This window comes from Myripristis murdjan, chromosome 11 (assembly GCF_902150065.1).
Source record: "Myripristis murdjan chromosome 11, fMyrMur1.1, whole genome shotgun sequence".
NCBI classification, from domain to species: Eukaryota; Metazoa; Chordata; class Actinopteri; order Holocentriformes; family Holocentridae; genus Myripristis; species Myripristis murdjan.
In genome coordinates this window covers 25,169,803-25,185,470 of record NC_043990.1, presented here as the reverse complement: position 1 = coordinate 25,185,470, position 15,668 = coordinate 25,169,803, and the positions used below count along the sequence as shown (strand labels likewise).

Here is a 15,668-nt window from a genome sequence, read left to right as displayed (position 1 = left end):
AACTATTATGAATAAGACATTTATTTAGTAGGAAAATAAATACAAAGTGGACGCACTGCAGAGCTAGTTTCACGTGAAACGAGTTTCTCTTGACCCACCAGCAAATGCACACACACACACACACACACACACACACATACACACACAAACAATAGTGTACTCAGTCATAACACACAATAATGGAATCAAAGAGGCATCACAAACGGGAAAGAAAACAATCTTTGACAAAGACAGGTTGGGTCAAATACACCCTAATACATGCACACACACACACGCACACACACACACACACACACACACACACACACACACGTGTACGCGTGCATGTGTGCACACACACATACACACACACACAATCTCATGACTGGGATCTGCTGTGCAAACAGAGAATTCATGCATCAGATTGGAGCTCACATCCACAGCACAGGTAAATAAAACATCTCCTTTCTAGCACTTTTGAGGTCAGAGTTCATAGATTTGAATTAGTGACAGGAAAAGGGGGATGGGTGAATCACATTATAATCCAATTCTTGTAGCTAGGACAACAGCACGTTCTCCCACAGCCGGTGGAATCAGCACAGTCGTCTATATCCAGAAGCTGGATCTCTCCAGCGCACCTCTCTCCAGCAGCTGATGCTGCTCAGGTGCTCTCTGCTGGCTGCCGCTGCTCGCCGCTGGCCTTCCTCTGTGAGGCTGCTGGCGAAGAGGCTGCCTCTCCGACGGAGGAAGGCTGCGGTGCTGGCGGTGAAGGTGCTGCTGAGGAGGAGGACGAGGCTCCCGTTGAGGAGGTGGAGAGCGGCGAGTAGGAGGTGGAGCGTAGCGAGGTGGAGGTGGACCGTAGCGAGGCGGCGCAGATCGCTCCACCGGCCTCGCCGCATTGATCTGCACACACAAACATGAAGGGAGAAAAACATGAGGCATGGAATGAATAATTCAAAACATGCTGTGCCATAAAATCATCTCACACATTAACTTTTAAGCATTCAGATGAAGGCCCAGATGGCTGTGTTAGCATATTTCCAGCAGCCTCTGTGCTGGCAGTTGTATGGCTGGTAGCTGGAGGGTCAGTGCATTGTTCTGTGTGGGCTCTTTTTTTTTTGTCTTTTCTAGATATTTACATACAAGAGAGCATTAACCTCAACTCTGCAGTTGAGGTTAATGCTCGGAACTATTTTATATTCTAGTGGAGCCCCCGGGGTTTCCAAAGATACCACATACGTCCTGCTAAATTACAGGGAAATGTGTAAAAAATGATGCCCACGACCTCTATATATTTTCTGTTTGATGTAATGGTGCAACTATAAAACAACGGGGTCTTGGGTTTCAATATTTCACTCAGTGTAAGTGTCATGTAGCTTCAATCTACACCAGCATCAATCTAAGGGATATGTTGTGAGTTTGAGTGGTGACTATTTGCAGGAGAGAAGAGCGTTGGCAGTCTGCCAGTTCCAAGCCCACCTGGGACCCCCAAAGGTCCCTGAGGGAAATCCAGGTGACCTCAGAAACAATGGTTCACTTTCAGTGCTATTTCATTACTTGCAAGCAAGCACAATGAGTATAGTATAAAGGATGACTGTTGTGCTCACAGGTTTCCTCACCTTCAGTAAATAAAGTTAAGAATTCTGTATAAAGTCATACATAACAACAAATCCTCTCAGATGGGGTGCAACAGACCTTTTTCACAGCAGCCATTTTGACATTAAACAGAAGGTAAATATGTTTTTAATGACATTAGTTAAGGTTCTGTTTCATTTAGGTCTAACAGAGGCAGGGATGGTGCATGGATCACTAGAAACATCCTGGTACACTTGAATAGAACAGAACCTTAATTAGTGTCATTAGTACAAACTGTGTGTGCCTGCTATTTCAAGGCAAAAATGCCGCATGTCAGAGTCCAAGCCTCACCATTCTGCCGTGGTCTCTTGGTCTCGTCTTACGAGGGCAGCAAGGGAGACCAAGGAACGAAATGCACACGATGAAGCACCGGGTAGAAAACACCATTTGGATGATGCACGTCACAATTAGAGGCACCCAAAGGACCAGAGTGGTGCTCTGGAGGGAGACAGAGAAGGAGACACAGAGAGAGAGAGAGAGAAACAGAGAGACAAGGGGAGAACAGACGGTTGTTAGCAAATGCCAGCTGGACCACGCAGAGCACAATCTGAGGCAAGAGCAGTCACGAGCTTCACAAAAAATGAGCCCACTGTGTGCATGTGATGATGTGATGGTAGAGAATATTCCTCTAAGAGCGATCTGGAGAAGAACACAGTGGCAAACCAAGCCGTCTCCATTTACACAGGAGAGTCGGCGGGAACAGAAATCGCAGAGCAGAACATTTCAAAGACAAAATGTTCAGAAAGAAATCAAAAAGGGGGGGAAAAAAAAAAAAATCAAACATCAGACACATGTTCTTTGTTAGTGATTCCGACTTGAGCATGCAATCCACAAGGAGCAAAAGTTTGGTTCTAGGTCTTGAGTTTGGTACGCAGGAGGCACAGAAGCTACATTTTGCATGAGAATAAAATCTGTCAGAAAGCAAATATGTATCAGGATAAATGTGAAAATCAGGCCATGAAGGGCTTTCACCTAATGTATCACAGCCATGGCAGCCACTTTCAGCTTTTGGGTGACCAATGCAAGCAATTTCTAAATGCCTCACTGTTTCAAAAGAGGTTGATAAACTGATTCTATACCGACTGACGCTGAGATGAAGCACACGTGGTCAGTTTTTCTATTATCCACGTTATGTTTCTAAGTGACACATAAACCACTATCTTGTCACACACAATTCCTAATGGAACGACATCTTCACTATAATTGTTCAGGCACCTCTGTGTGCAGCCAATTTTCATTGGCTTCACCATGACGGTGCCAAACACAGTTGCTCAGACAGCTGTGACGACTGCAGAGCCTCTCTTCCTCGGTGGCATTTCCATGGCATTAGTCGGGACAGGGTTAGATAGGGCCAGGACGCTTAACTGACAAAATGTGAACTATTAACCATGCTAAAATGCCAAAGTCATGCGCTGATGTGTGGATGGAGCTGTGAGGCTGAGCGGGGCTGACAGGCCATCTGTAGCGCACTGTTACAGGACAGACCCTGAGGTGCACGGACAGGGTCAGGTCAGCATCCCTGTCACTAGCCCACAGGCTGCAGAGTGTGACTGACTGAGTGACAGAAAGACAGTCACCCAATTCTCTCACTTTTACACGCGTGCACACACACACACACACACACACATGCTCAAACACAGACAAAAGGGACAACACCAGGATCTGACCAGTTTGCGTTATTGAAGGTAGATGCTCATACCATGAATTTGACTATTTTCATACAAAAGTTTTATTCAAAGTTTCCCCCATAATGGAAAAGCCTCCATTTTAAATCTATTGAAATTCTGGCTAAAAACAATCTCACATGTTTTTGCATGTTTGTCCACATTTCAATCAAAATGTCACAATACAGCACATGAAAATTTAAGGCCTTTATCCCTTAGGATAAAATCAAACATGTTTGATTTTGTCAGAGTTCTAGTGAGAGTTCTAGTGAGTCCCACGAATAATAACACTGTGTCGCTAGGGTGTCAAACTAAAGGAAGGTTCCTCCTCTGTGTTCCTTAGGCAATATAAGGAAACTCTTAAGACTATGCAAATTAAGGCAAAGACTAAAAGTCCCCAGCTTCATTTGCTTTGCTTTGATTTGCATCGTTTTAGGAGAAAAACTCTGGAAAAAAGCGTCATCTGGTGTGTCTTCAACTCCAATGTAGTTTTAGAGCTCCAACGTCTCGGTAGAGACAATTTTAAGTCCTAGGAGCAGACTCTTGTGACAAAACAGTCAAAAGCCAGTGAGATCGCAGGTGGAAAAAAGTACAGGCAGCTCTTCTTCTGTGTTCGTGACAGTAGAAACTCCAATGAGACAAAATTTGCCACATGAACGGAGCATGTCTTTCATTTTGCCTCTTTTTGATTGACTGTGAGAGGAGTGCAAAGTCAATAACACTTGCAGTGTAACACAACAAGCTCTGGCAGCAGAAACAAAGCCCGCAAGGAATGCCCACTGCATCGAATGCCTACCTCATGTCAGATGGTCAAATTTAGGTATAGGTTAGAGATGTTTATGGTTGGGGTAAGGAGGAGGTGGGCGTTCTTTGAGGTTTTTGAGGTCTTTGGTCTGCCAGTGGACCAATCTCATGCAACACACGCTTGTTGCATAACACTGTTGAGCTGTGGGTGGCGGTTATGCCAACTAGTTGCCAACCTTCGTAAGACTATGTTAAGAAGAAGCAGAAAAAACAGCAGCATCACATGCATTGCCACCTCCTAGATTCATAGCTGTGGGATGTGAAGCCCTCTAGGACAGAAAGCACAGCACAAACTGTTGTTGGTGAGTGTGACAAACTCCACATATGACTTGGAGAGAGTCGCCTAGTGTGTCCCTAGCTTCAACAAACTGCGGAGGATCTTTCATATTGCAGATGGCTGACGCTCCACTGGCTGATATCTGATTTTTAATATAACAAAAAAACAAATAATATATCAGCCAGATCCCACGGTAAATCCCTACACAATATACAGTAGATGAAGGAAAATGATGCAGGTAAGATGACACTGTAACGTGTCTGTTTGCTCTGTTTATGCAGCAGTGACAGCGGACTGGGCGAGCATCTGCGGTTGAAAGTTGCAAGACAAAAGGTCAGATCACACCTTGACTTGACTCTCTCACACACACATATACACTTACATAGATGCGTGTGGGGTCAAAAGGACACTCATTGGTGACGCTGGAGTAACCGATGGCGTCTGGGAAGCGACAGTGAGTCAGGAGGCTCCGCCCACCGTGAACGATGGCCCTCACCACAGAGACCATCAGCCCGATGGCTGATGCTGCGGCTGTAAGCCCAGCAACCAGACTGACTGTGAAAAGTGACCACGTCTGGGGAAAGAGCAGAGGGACATACAAATAATTACATCGGAGAGCCAAAACCTGGTGACTGCGAAAATTAAAGTTTGATGATCTCGGAGAGGCTGCTGGGTTGTTGAAGCAGCAGTAGGATACAGCAAAGAAAAATAAATATCAACACAAAATAGAACAAAATTATTAAGTATTTCAGCACAACACAAGAGTGTGAAAATAAAGAATGAGTACTCACATAACAAAAAAAAAACAAAAAAAAAACAGGAATTATTGCATGTACACGGGGTATGCAGCAGTTTCAGACAAAATAAATTAAACTGCCAAAAATCAAAACATATATGTATAAATCAAACAGATATGTATAAAACTGCATGTATAACAAATAAGACAAATGAAAACGTGAGGAAAACTTGCAGGCATTCAGAACACATATCATATGTGCAGTGACAGGTCTGCAGGTAGTCAGACACACGGTGCAGAGTCTGGGCATGCAAACAGGCTTGGTGGGAGAAGAAACAAAGAGTTGAGAAAGTGGTGATCCTGTGTCAAGGAGATTAACAGCTCTGTGATCGGGGTATTTGGTCTTTACAGTGTGAGAACATGTCAGCATGAAGAAGGGAGTGGTGCTCACTGCACTATGATAACATGTGATTCATGCCCTGCACGGTACGGACGGCAACTTCAGCTAATAATAAGGATGAGCGTTTGACTCGCTGTTTGTCAGCTCTGCCTTTCCAAGATCACGGTTCCACTGGAAAAAGAAAGAGGGGGGCGTGGCCTGAACACAGCAAGTGTTTCCCAGGGCTTACTCACTGTGTTCGGCTCATTGCCTCGTCGGTCTCGTCTGAGCGGCCTGACAGCTGACTGAATAAACAGGGAGGCGGAGGAGTGCTACATGACCAGAGGGAGGGAAACAAAAAGACGAGGAGAAGGACAGACAGAAACCACAGCTCGAGACGCGACGGGGAAGGTGTTAGAGCACCTGAAGCTACACCCGGGAGTACAAAAGCCTTTTCTTTTGCAACTCCTCCTGACTGGAGGCAGAGGCACAGACTGAGAATAAAAGTGTGAGAAAGAAGAAAAACACATTCAAGACACATGAAAGCAAGTTTGTGCAGGAAGGCAACACCATCACGGAGGATATCAGAGAGAGATCAAATTTAGGAACATTAGTTGCACAAAAATGCCAAAGCTTATCATCTGACAAAGCGGGTAGGGAACAATGGAGAAAGAGGCAAAGAGAAATCAGTGCTTAATGTCAGGGGAACACGCCGCATGCAGATTTCTGTCCCCAAGAACATTCAGTGCAATACGCTCTTAATGAGAAACCAAAACTGATACCAACCAGGGCTCTGCTCTTCTTGTTTTTGGACAGGATGATAGCCAGAATGCCAACCACGACACCCTGCAAAGAGCACACAAATGAGATCTACACCATAATCCATGTTGCTCCGTCCATATCCACCACAGGAAGAGCACATTCAGAGTCAATCCCTGGTAAACACAGCTGATCAAAACACAACGAAGCAGTGAAAAGGGCAGTAAAGGTGCAACACAATGTGACTACAGTGTGAAAGGTTTCTCTCTTCATGTACACTCAAGGTAGCTCCATAGAGAGCGTGAAGAGACCATTACTCTCACCACCTACAAAGTGCTTTGACTACAAGCATTTGGAATATGCATGTAAGTGCTTAGGTATGGTTTGCGAGTTGTTTTTGTCGGGTCTGAAGAAAAAAAAAATCATCATGGTATGGTCTCGTTTAACTTCACAACCGACAATTCATATTTGGCTTTAAGACTTAGAATTCAGGCACTTTTTCAGAGAAGTATTTCCTTAAATTTGAAAATTAACATTGCAAAAACGATATGAATTAAATGCTTTTGAAAACATTCAAAGAAGCCAAAGAAATCAGATCAGCTTTGCTTAAATAATAATCAGATTTGCTTAAATAATAATTCAATAACTGCAGCATGTAGTGTCGAAAAAGTTATTTTAACACAGCACCTTTGGAAGATGTCATACATTCTTAAATAGTTTGCAACAAAGGTCAGTTGTTGCCTGCAGCTATTTGAGCATGGTGCTTTAGAGATCCTTTCTTAAGGGTATAGCACCATGAAAGGGTACAGACACACACAAAAACAAAAAAACAAAACAAAAAAAAAAACACTTTCTGGCAACTACATCAAACCTGCTTTTCAAAGTGCACAAACAATATATCGTAAGTAATTTTAATAAATTTGTTGATGGAACTGATGCAGTTAAATTTGTGTGGCCATGACGTAAAATGCCATTCTTTTTCATGACCTTCAGTGCCTCCATGGCCCTCCATCCTGGTTCGTTTGCTATTTTTCTGAAAGGTGTGAACGGTCTGATTTTTTACATTTATTTTTAGTTTACTTATTATTATTTAAATTGCTTCTTTGTCAGGGACAGTGCACATTGATCACCGTTTGAAGTGTAAATGTGCCAGAATTAGCTGAGATTGAATCATTTCCATCCACAGTGCCTGGCCAGGATGTTAAAAGCTAAACCTAAAAATACACAGTGTAATGATATGAAGAAAATTGTGTGCTACAGTTGTGCCAAAATGTGAAATAAATGACACAAGTAGAAAAATACATTCTACTGTATCCCATTTGCAATTGAATTCATTTGCAAAAACAGATAAAAAACATCCTTAAAGTGAATACACCTTTTTCACTGATACTGCTTGGAGTACACACACACATATATACACACACACACACACACACACACACACAAAGCATGATCTAGGATAATAAACATTATGCCAGGCTAAATAAACATATAAACAATAGAAATAAATATAAAGTAAATTGTAATAAAATTCAAAAAAGTTTGAAAAGGTTTAATAAATTCAAATGGAGATATCTGTTTTTGCAAATGAACTCTTCAATTATTCCCCTGAGAGTTTTATCAGTTTCCCTTATTGTTTTGTGTTTGGAATTGGATTCCATGATACTCCAGACAGCGCCTGTGTGTTTGTGCTCACCACCAGGCCGGAGGTGAGGGCCACCACATTGGAGATGGCGTACTCCATGGCCCTGGCCTGCTTGTGGAGGTTGATGTGTCTGAGCACCACGCCGTGCACCAGCGCTGCCAACAGGAAGTTAATGTGACCAATGAGGACCACGCTCAGCCCCATCTTCATCAGGGCCTTGGGCTCCTCCAGGCTGGCACAACACACACCTGAGGAGGCAAGCAAGGACAGAGCAGAAGAAACAGGTTAAAGCTCAAGGCAGTGAAATACAAAGAGGCAGGAAACAAAACGGAGTGCGGTGCAGGGAGTATCGGGTTGATGTTACATCATGTGTGCTGTCCAGGTCCAGAGTTCCTCGGCTGTTGTATTGATCAGGGACACAGGAGGCAGGTCAAAACCACAGCCGAGCTGTCACAGACATTAATGATTACCTGCTGAGCACATAGCCACCGTGCAGACCACTGGGACTGGCCCAAACAAACACAGTCAATCACACTGAGAATAAAAATAGCTATGAGACAACTTTTAAGTCAACTGAAATAAAATCAACGTTGGAACTATAACCAAAATCAAATGAAACAAAAAAGTCAATTTAAGAGTAGAGTACAGGAGATAATTACAGAATGTAAGCGTAAAAGCCACATGTACTTGCAGCTCATATTTTAAGTTGAAGGGAGGGTGAGGTCTTACTAAAATGCCTATTTTAAGTACTTTCTGCTCTTTTATATGGGAGCACAAGCTGCTTAGGTATGAATAAAGTATTAGAATAAAAGCAAGCAAGAGCACAGATTTTGAAAGTGCTCGAGGGTAACTGTTATTGAAAAGGAAAAAAAATAAAAAACGACTTTGTGTGTGTGTGTGTGTGTCATGGGATGACACCATCTTTCCTTGCCACTGCTCCAACCTTCACACAATGACAAGACGTGTCACCACTTGAACATTGTGTGAATTCCTGCTCATACATTCCAGCTAAATGGACACGTTCCACCTGCCAAGGTGACAACTTACCCTCCACATTTACACTGCACACACATTTAAGCCTGTGAAAATAAGCCTGTGTCCACATGTAAGACCAGTGATTGGTCCTCTCTGAGAGGCTCCATGGTTCAAGCCAATTTCTGATTTGAACCTGACTGTACAAAACATGTGCACCAGCATTCTCAATATTCAGAATTAACCTTTTTTTTTGTTGTTGTTGTTTGCTGCACAGCTGATGTTAAGTGCGTCAAAGTTTACAATTCCCTCATGTAAAATACAAAATAGCCTATAATCCATCTCCAGCCCTGTGGGTGTTAAGGTTCTGCCCCACCCAAACACACGAACTCTGTAGAAAGTTTTGAACAACCCCTGCCTGCGCTGTAAACACACAGAAACTGAAATAAACAGGCCTGTTATTTACCTGACTTGCCCATCTCCGTTAAGTCACCATTCGTTAAAATTGACGGTGTGTTTTTGAGTGAGCGCGTCTCCTCTCACTGCCAGTCTGAGCACACAACGCCGCGTCAAGCCACATATAAAACAGGGATCATGCTCACAGTTTTCAAAATAAATCCCTTACTAACAAACACCACCAACCTTTTATAAATTTCATAGACTACAGTGGATGTTAAAGTTTCATTTAAGAAATAGTAAGCGTACAGAATATGAACATATTTAAAGAGTAATCCGTGGTAAAAGTTCTTTATTGTTAGATTTCTCTGTACACCTAACTTTATTAGTCTGCATGTAACAAAGTTATTTATTTATTTTGAAGCCAAGGTCGTCATATTTCCGGTGCTTTGAGGTTAATGCCTGCGTACTTGACGCAGAGCACAGGTGCGCCTGGTTGGCACCTCCCTCCTCCATCTATTACTGGTATTCAGATGAACAGGTGACTTCCCCGTGTTGTAGAGAGCTCTCAAATCGAGGTAGAAATCTGTGCAACTACCTCACATGTTCTCCACCAGGCGGATAAAACCCCTGAAGACCATTTTAGAACATAACTAATTATACCACAGCTATAATCTATTGAACCAAACCATAATATGATGAATCAAATACATATAACATTGTAGGACTATTAGAATGGTACCATGGGAGATGATTTTTTTTGTAAATGATAAGGGTCTTATGATATCACCTGTAACAAAGGAGAAATTGAGGAATATAAAGATGGAGAGAAAATTACCATTGAGTACATTTACTATAAACTCATTGTTGAGTAACACAGACACATTTTGAGTCCTTTTAGGAATGTTGAAGGAATAATACAATGACATTCTTCCAAATTTTTCTCATTCATCTTCTTCCTATTATTATTTGTAGCTGGTTGATTTTTAAGCAATGCAATTAATGGACAACTTACCTGTACCTTACTGCAAGTGAAGTCTTATCAGTGTAATGGGCCTTTGGTGCCACCAGGTGGAGAAAAAGGCCTAATAAAACCTGAGAGCAGTGGCTCTTGCCACAGAAAGTGCTACACAGACAATACCATTTTAAACCAAAGTTGAAGAAATTTTATTTTCAGTGCTCCAATAAAAGTTATCAGTAAATACAAAATAAGCAAAAATCATCTTAGTTTTGGCCAATGCAACACTGGGAGAAGTAAGAAAAAGTCACGATGGTCACAAATCAATGAGAAAGCATAATTTTAGGGCCAATGGTAATTTGATAAATGATACAAATTCATTCAACTGTCTATTTTTCTGTAGGTTACTAAAATATTTATTACACTGATTCTGTATTAACACTGTTAAACAAAGGAAAGGAATAATGGGGTTGAAGTGTTGAAATGTAACCTAATACACATAAAATGTCTTTGTAGCTCATTTAAATAGATATACACTCAGTGGAAAAAGTTGTTATTATAGTTGTTGTCATCTCATCAATCAGTGATATTCATCAACAGACATCTGTAGACTCCCTCCACTCACACCTATGATTTTAGAGCGGGCCTGCAGCCATCGAAGTCCGACTCAGCCTGGATCTGACAAGCTGAAGTGTGGACAGTGCCTCGATGTCTGAGGTTAACCATCCGGGCTGCAATCAGGTAGAAAATTTCACAGAGGTTGAGTATCACACAGATTACCGATGTCCCAACCATGAAGTAGGTGAACACTGTCTTCTCCGTGGGTCGGGATACGTAGCAGTTCACCACGTTGGGACAGGGCTGGAGCTTACACGAAACCTGCCTTGGCAGCCGGAAGCTGTCATAGATGAGTTGGAGCAAGTACAGGAAAATCACCTCTACAGCGGTCTTGACAAAGAGGCTCATCAGGTAGGTCCACCACAGCCCTCCGTGCTTCTGGCCTGGGTTGTCATAGAGCCGGGTGTTTTCTCCATGCTTGGCCCGGTACTTGCGTTCCCGCTCTTCACGGTAGGCCACGTGCAGCACCACCATGAAAGAAGGGCAAGTGACAAAGATGAGTTGAAGGGCCCAGAGGCGAATATGCGAGATGGGGAAGAAGTAGTTGTAGCAGATGTTGGTGCAGCCCGGTTGGCGGGTGTTGCAATCGAAATGGGCCTGGTCGTCGCTCCACACACGCTCAGCAGCCACCACGAAGACCATCACGCGAAAGACAAAGACTACCGACAGCCAGATGCGTCCAAAGGCAGTAGAGTACTTATTGACTCCACTAAGCAGAGCCTGCAGTGACTTCCAATCCATGAGTTCAGCTTGGGGTTGCTTGTCTTCTCCTCTCTCGACCTTGGATCCCCAAGAAGTTTTTCTTCAAACTCTCTTAGCAATCTTTTTTAAAGAAACTGGAAAGGCAGGGAGACAAAGAATATTCTTGAGAGAGTCTCATAGAGTTCACCATGGAATTGTCAAGAGAAGAACATAGATCTAAGGGAGCTGATCACAAAGTAAAGAATACAGCAAATGATAGAAAATCAACCCTCTTCACATATTTACCAAGCCTGGTATTCTGTTGTAAAAGTAAATTTTTTTTCTGTATGTTTTACTGTTACTTTCTAACTTCTGATCAAACTACCTCTGTGGCAGCCCTGAAAGCCAACAATTCCCACTCGTAACAGTTAAAGAGTGTTTACTTACTTGCACTTTGAAGAGATCATTAATATTTGATCAAACATAGGCTTGCTAGACACATAAAGCAAGCCACAGTGCAGATGAAGACTAAGGAATTTGTACGCTAAAGCACACAGGGATTTTTCTCCTCTTCATCCTCCAAATAATCCTCCTTCATCCTCCTATATTCTATCGACACGTATGATTTTTTTTTTTTTTTTTTTTACAACTTACAGCTCTTACATTTTATGGCTGTTGCTTTACAAAATATCTGGCTAAGCCTTAAACTGATGCAGACTGACCCTACATACAATAACTAAATCATAACATAAATTCATGTTAAAATCCCTATCATAAAATCTGTACCTTAATAAAGCAGGTGTTGTGCTCAGTCCATTGTGTCCCCTTGTCCAGCATGTAGACCTTTAAGAATGAAGTAAAGCGGTACTTTGAGCAACCGCCCTCTTACAGTTCGTCTCTGATTTGGGTGGGTAAACGAGGAAACTCCTGGCCATAATGCAAAGGTGTGGCCACTATATTTTGGCATCCATTCAGAATTTCCCTTTAAACCACCCTCATTAATGGCCTGCTTCTAACTTTTTATGCCGGTTAATCTTTACTGAATTCACTGAACTCAACATCCCTCTCTACCTCCATGTCGCTATCAATTTACCTCAGAATGGACATCCAACTTAGACTCACCTGAGCTCCTTGAACAGTAAATACTAAAATTCATGTCAGTGTTATTTCATGACCCTGTATCCAAATTGAGATGTTAGCAACTGATGAATACATCCAAGGTAGTGTGTCATTTGGTCCTAGAAACTTTGTCAAGACTGACTGAAAGAGGAGTTGGGATGCTAACTTTAGACACAGCTAAAGGAGGCATTACAGCAGAAGAAACGTCCAAGTAGACCCCGCATCCTGTTTAGCTATGTTTAATCTAATCCATAGCCAGGTTTACATTGTGACTGACCACCGCGTTTCATAACAGGTGACTTGGTATCAGTCCCAGGTAATTTTGATTTGGAACTGTGCCCTTTGTCTACCCTTTGATTAGTCAGGTTTTAACAGGGCCACCACCTGTTTGTGCAAGAACCCCGGAGCCAATGGTGCCGGCACAGAGCTGAGATATGGAGATATGGAGTATCGCATAGGCAGATAGAACAAGGTATGCATGTTCATTGTGGTTGTTGATTCATTTCCTAACATAGTGGTGTACAGCTGCCACTGCCTTATTGTCACAGTCACTTATGCAACGCTGGTATTCCTACTCATTTATGAATCTGCTGATTAAGCAATGCAGGACGTGGTCTGAAATTCAGGAGTGGTCATTTTATCAACTTTTGTTGATATCGCAACTCTCATTCCATCACTACCTATGTAAGATCATATTGTTCCCAAGAAATTTCCGTACGTCAGAAAACTGCATTGTTTTATTCCTTTTGAACATGTTGTTATCATCTCTGTATTACAGAAATTTAAATCAGCATCTCAGCTGTCTCCCCTATTTATCTGCTCCTCATGTGGGAGTGACATGATAACGGATAGTAATCACATTTCAGATTAATAACTGCATACATACGATCCAGCATAACTGGATCGTATGTATGCATTCATGGAAGCTATAAATGGGTTCAGAAATCATTCCCACAGGGATAACAGTGGGACATGTGGATTGGGAAATACCACATGATGGCTGCTTATTTTAGAAAATATAATTTGCATCCCATTTCAAAGGTGCTTACTTTAGTCTAAGCTTATATTCACACTCTTAGACCACAGAATAAGTGAGGGAGAGTTTTATTGCACCACTGTGAAATTCCATGTTTGCACATATCAACATACTCTTATAAATAATTTGAGTAAAATCAGATAATATGTACCAATGTATCAATTTAGGTCACAAGTATAAAAATCACACACATTTCCAACTCAACAATATTAGGGGACCATAACATCACTGGACATGGTTTTGGTGTAAAATTGCATGGCATATACATATTAAAAAAAAAAAGTTGACACAGGCTTTGTAAACAACATTTTTCTTTCCATTGTTAATTTTTTTTTGCAGATAGCTTGGGCCAAGAGTACAGTGCTACAAAGTGTAAAGACTTTCTTTGTTCCCCAAACTTCTCAAGTCAAACTTCATTTAAGAAAATGTCTCTCAGGAGACTGCCACATGGTATGCTGGGGCTGAACTCTCTTTGGCTCCATCTCCCCTGTGATCGGACATCTTGATCTTCTCCAGGCCAGGCTCTTTGAACAATGAGTTTTCCCTCCCAGCCAGAGGGGCCTTAGTCATGATGAAGGAGTTATCCCTCACGGAGCGATGTCTTATTCCACAGCATTCCCAGCATCTCTTCCCGCACAGGTAGAAGACCTCACACAGAGTGAGGAGGATGCACACAAAACTGGTCACCACCATAAAGACAGTGAATATCTTCTTCTCTGTGGGCCTGAGGAAGACATTGTTAGAGATAATGAAGATAGTGAGGATCAGTATAGAGAAATAGTCTTTTCACTTAGAGGTTTAAGGTCAGAGGTCAGCTAAAGTTTATAACCATGATCCTAGACATTTTAGGGACTTGTGGCTTGCATGAGGACACTTATTTTTATTTTATTTTATTTTTTTTTTTAAGGAAAATAGATTAGAAAACTATTCAAAGGGAACTAAAATTGAGTTCATTATGATTAACATTAACTTCATGCTTACCTGGCAATATAGCAGTCCACTACATTGGGACATGGGTCCTCGCTGCATTTCACCAAAGGTGGGAAGAAGGTGGCCTCATAGATGTAGAACAACAGGAAGACAAACACAGCCTCCACCCCTATCTTGAAGATCAGGCTGAGAAAGTAGGTCCACCAAAGACCCCCTCGCTTCTTCCCCGTGTTATCATAGAGAGGGGTGCAGTTTTCGCCATACTTCAATCTGTGTTTGCGCTCTCGTTCCTCCCTGTAGGCCACGTGAAGAACCACCAGGAGGGACGGGCAGGTGACGAAGATAAGCTGTAGGGCCCAGAGTCGGGTGTGGGAGATGGGGAAGAAATGGTCATAGCAGACATTGTGACAGCCGGGCTGACGGGTGTTGCAGTCGAAGTCTTTCTGCTCGTCGCCCCAGACCTTCTCGGCGGCCACCACAAAGACCATGAGCCTGAAAATGAAGACCACAGACAGCCAGATTCTACCAAACGCCGTGGAGTACTTGTTCACCCCGCTCAGGAGGCCTTGGAGGAAGGCCCAATTCATGATGTTGTTTTAGAAAAATGACGATGGACCCCAAAATACCGAAAAACACAAAAACACCCCAAAGATGTGGCACACAATCTGTAGAGACAGGGTGCTCAAGAACTCCCTCTGAAGCTGTCTTTAACCCAACATATCACAGTGAACTGAGCACATCAGGCACGACGGCTGTTTAATACAGTACTTATTACTACTGCCTTCTTGGCACAGGTTGGAGGGGAGGGAAGAAAATCGAAGAAAAGCAAACACACTCATTATTCTTTGACTGCTCATGCACAGGTGGGAGTGGTGGTAGGAAACACCTTGATGAACATAGGCCGGCAGGAGAAACAGAGACAGTGATTCATGAACACTATTTCAAACAACTGTCCAGTGCTGTCTAGGTTCACAGTGACTCCAGTTTACTGCCAGAATCATGACATGTCTACTCCTTATTGGCAAGGCAAAATATCAAGTTGTTGCACAGAAACAGATTTGTAAAAGAGCCGATGTTATG

At 42.5% G+C, this 15,668-nt stretch overlaps 3 protein-coding genes across 3 annotated transcripts; all 3 read right to left on the bottom strand.

Annotated features, from left to right (window-relative positions):
- Positions 1-9,451, bottom strand: tmem54b (transmembrane protein 54b). Its single transcript, XM_030064532.1, has 6 exons — positions 9,317-9,451; positions 7,930-8,126; positions 6,261-6,320; positions 4,742-4,933; positions 1,906-2,052; positions 1-882 (listed from the first exon to the last, which is right to left on the bottom strand). The coding sequence occupies exons 1-6, from the start codon at positions 9,327-9,329 to the stop codon at positions 586-588; spliced, it is 906 nt and encodes a 301-aa protein (XP_029920392.1). The 5' UTR covers positions 9,330-9,451; the 3' UTR covers positions 1-585.
- Positions 9,452-10,831: 1,380 nt separating this feature from the next.
- On the bottom strand, positions 10,832-11,563 carry LOC115367307 (gap junction beta-3 protein-like). The gene has a single exon (XM_030062979.1). The coding sequence runs from the start codon at positions 11,561-11,563 to the stop codon at positions 10,832-10,834; it is 732 nt and encodes a 243-aa protein (XP_029918839.1).
- Positions 11,564-13,815: 2,252 nt separating this feature from the next.
- On the bottom strand, positions 13,816-15,175 carry LOC115368417 (gap junction beta-4 protein-like). Its single transcript, XM_030064533.1, has 2 exons — positions 14,640-15,175; positions 13,816-14,382 (listed from the first exon to the last, which is right to left on the bottom strand). The coding sequence occupies exons 1-2, from the start codon at positions 15,173-15,175 to the stop codon at positions 14,091-14,093; spliced, it is 828 nt and encodes a 275-aa protein (XP_029920393.1). The 3' UTR covers positions 13,816-14,090.
- Positions 15,176-15,668: the final 493 nt, after the last annotated feature.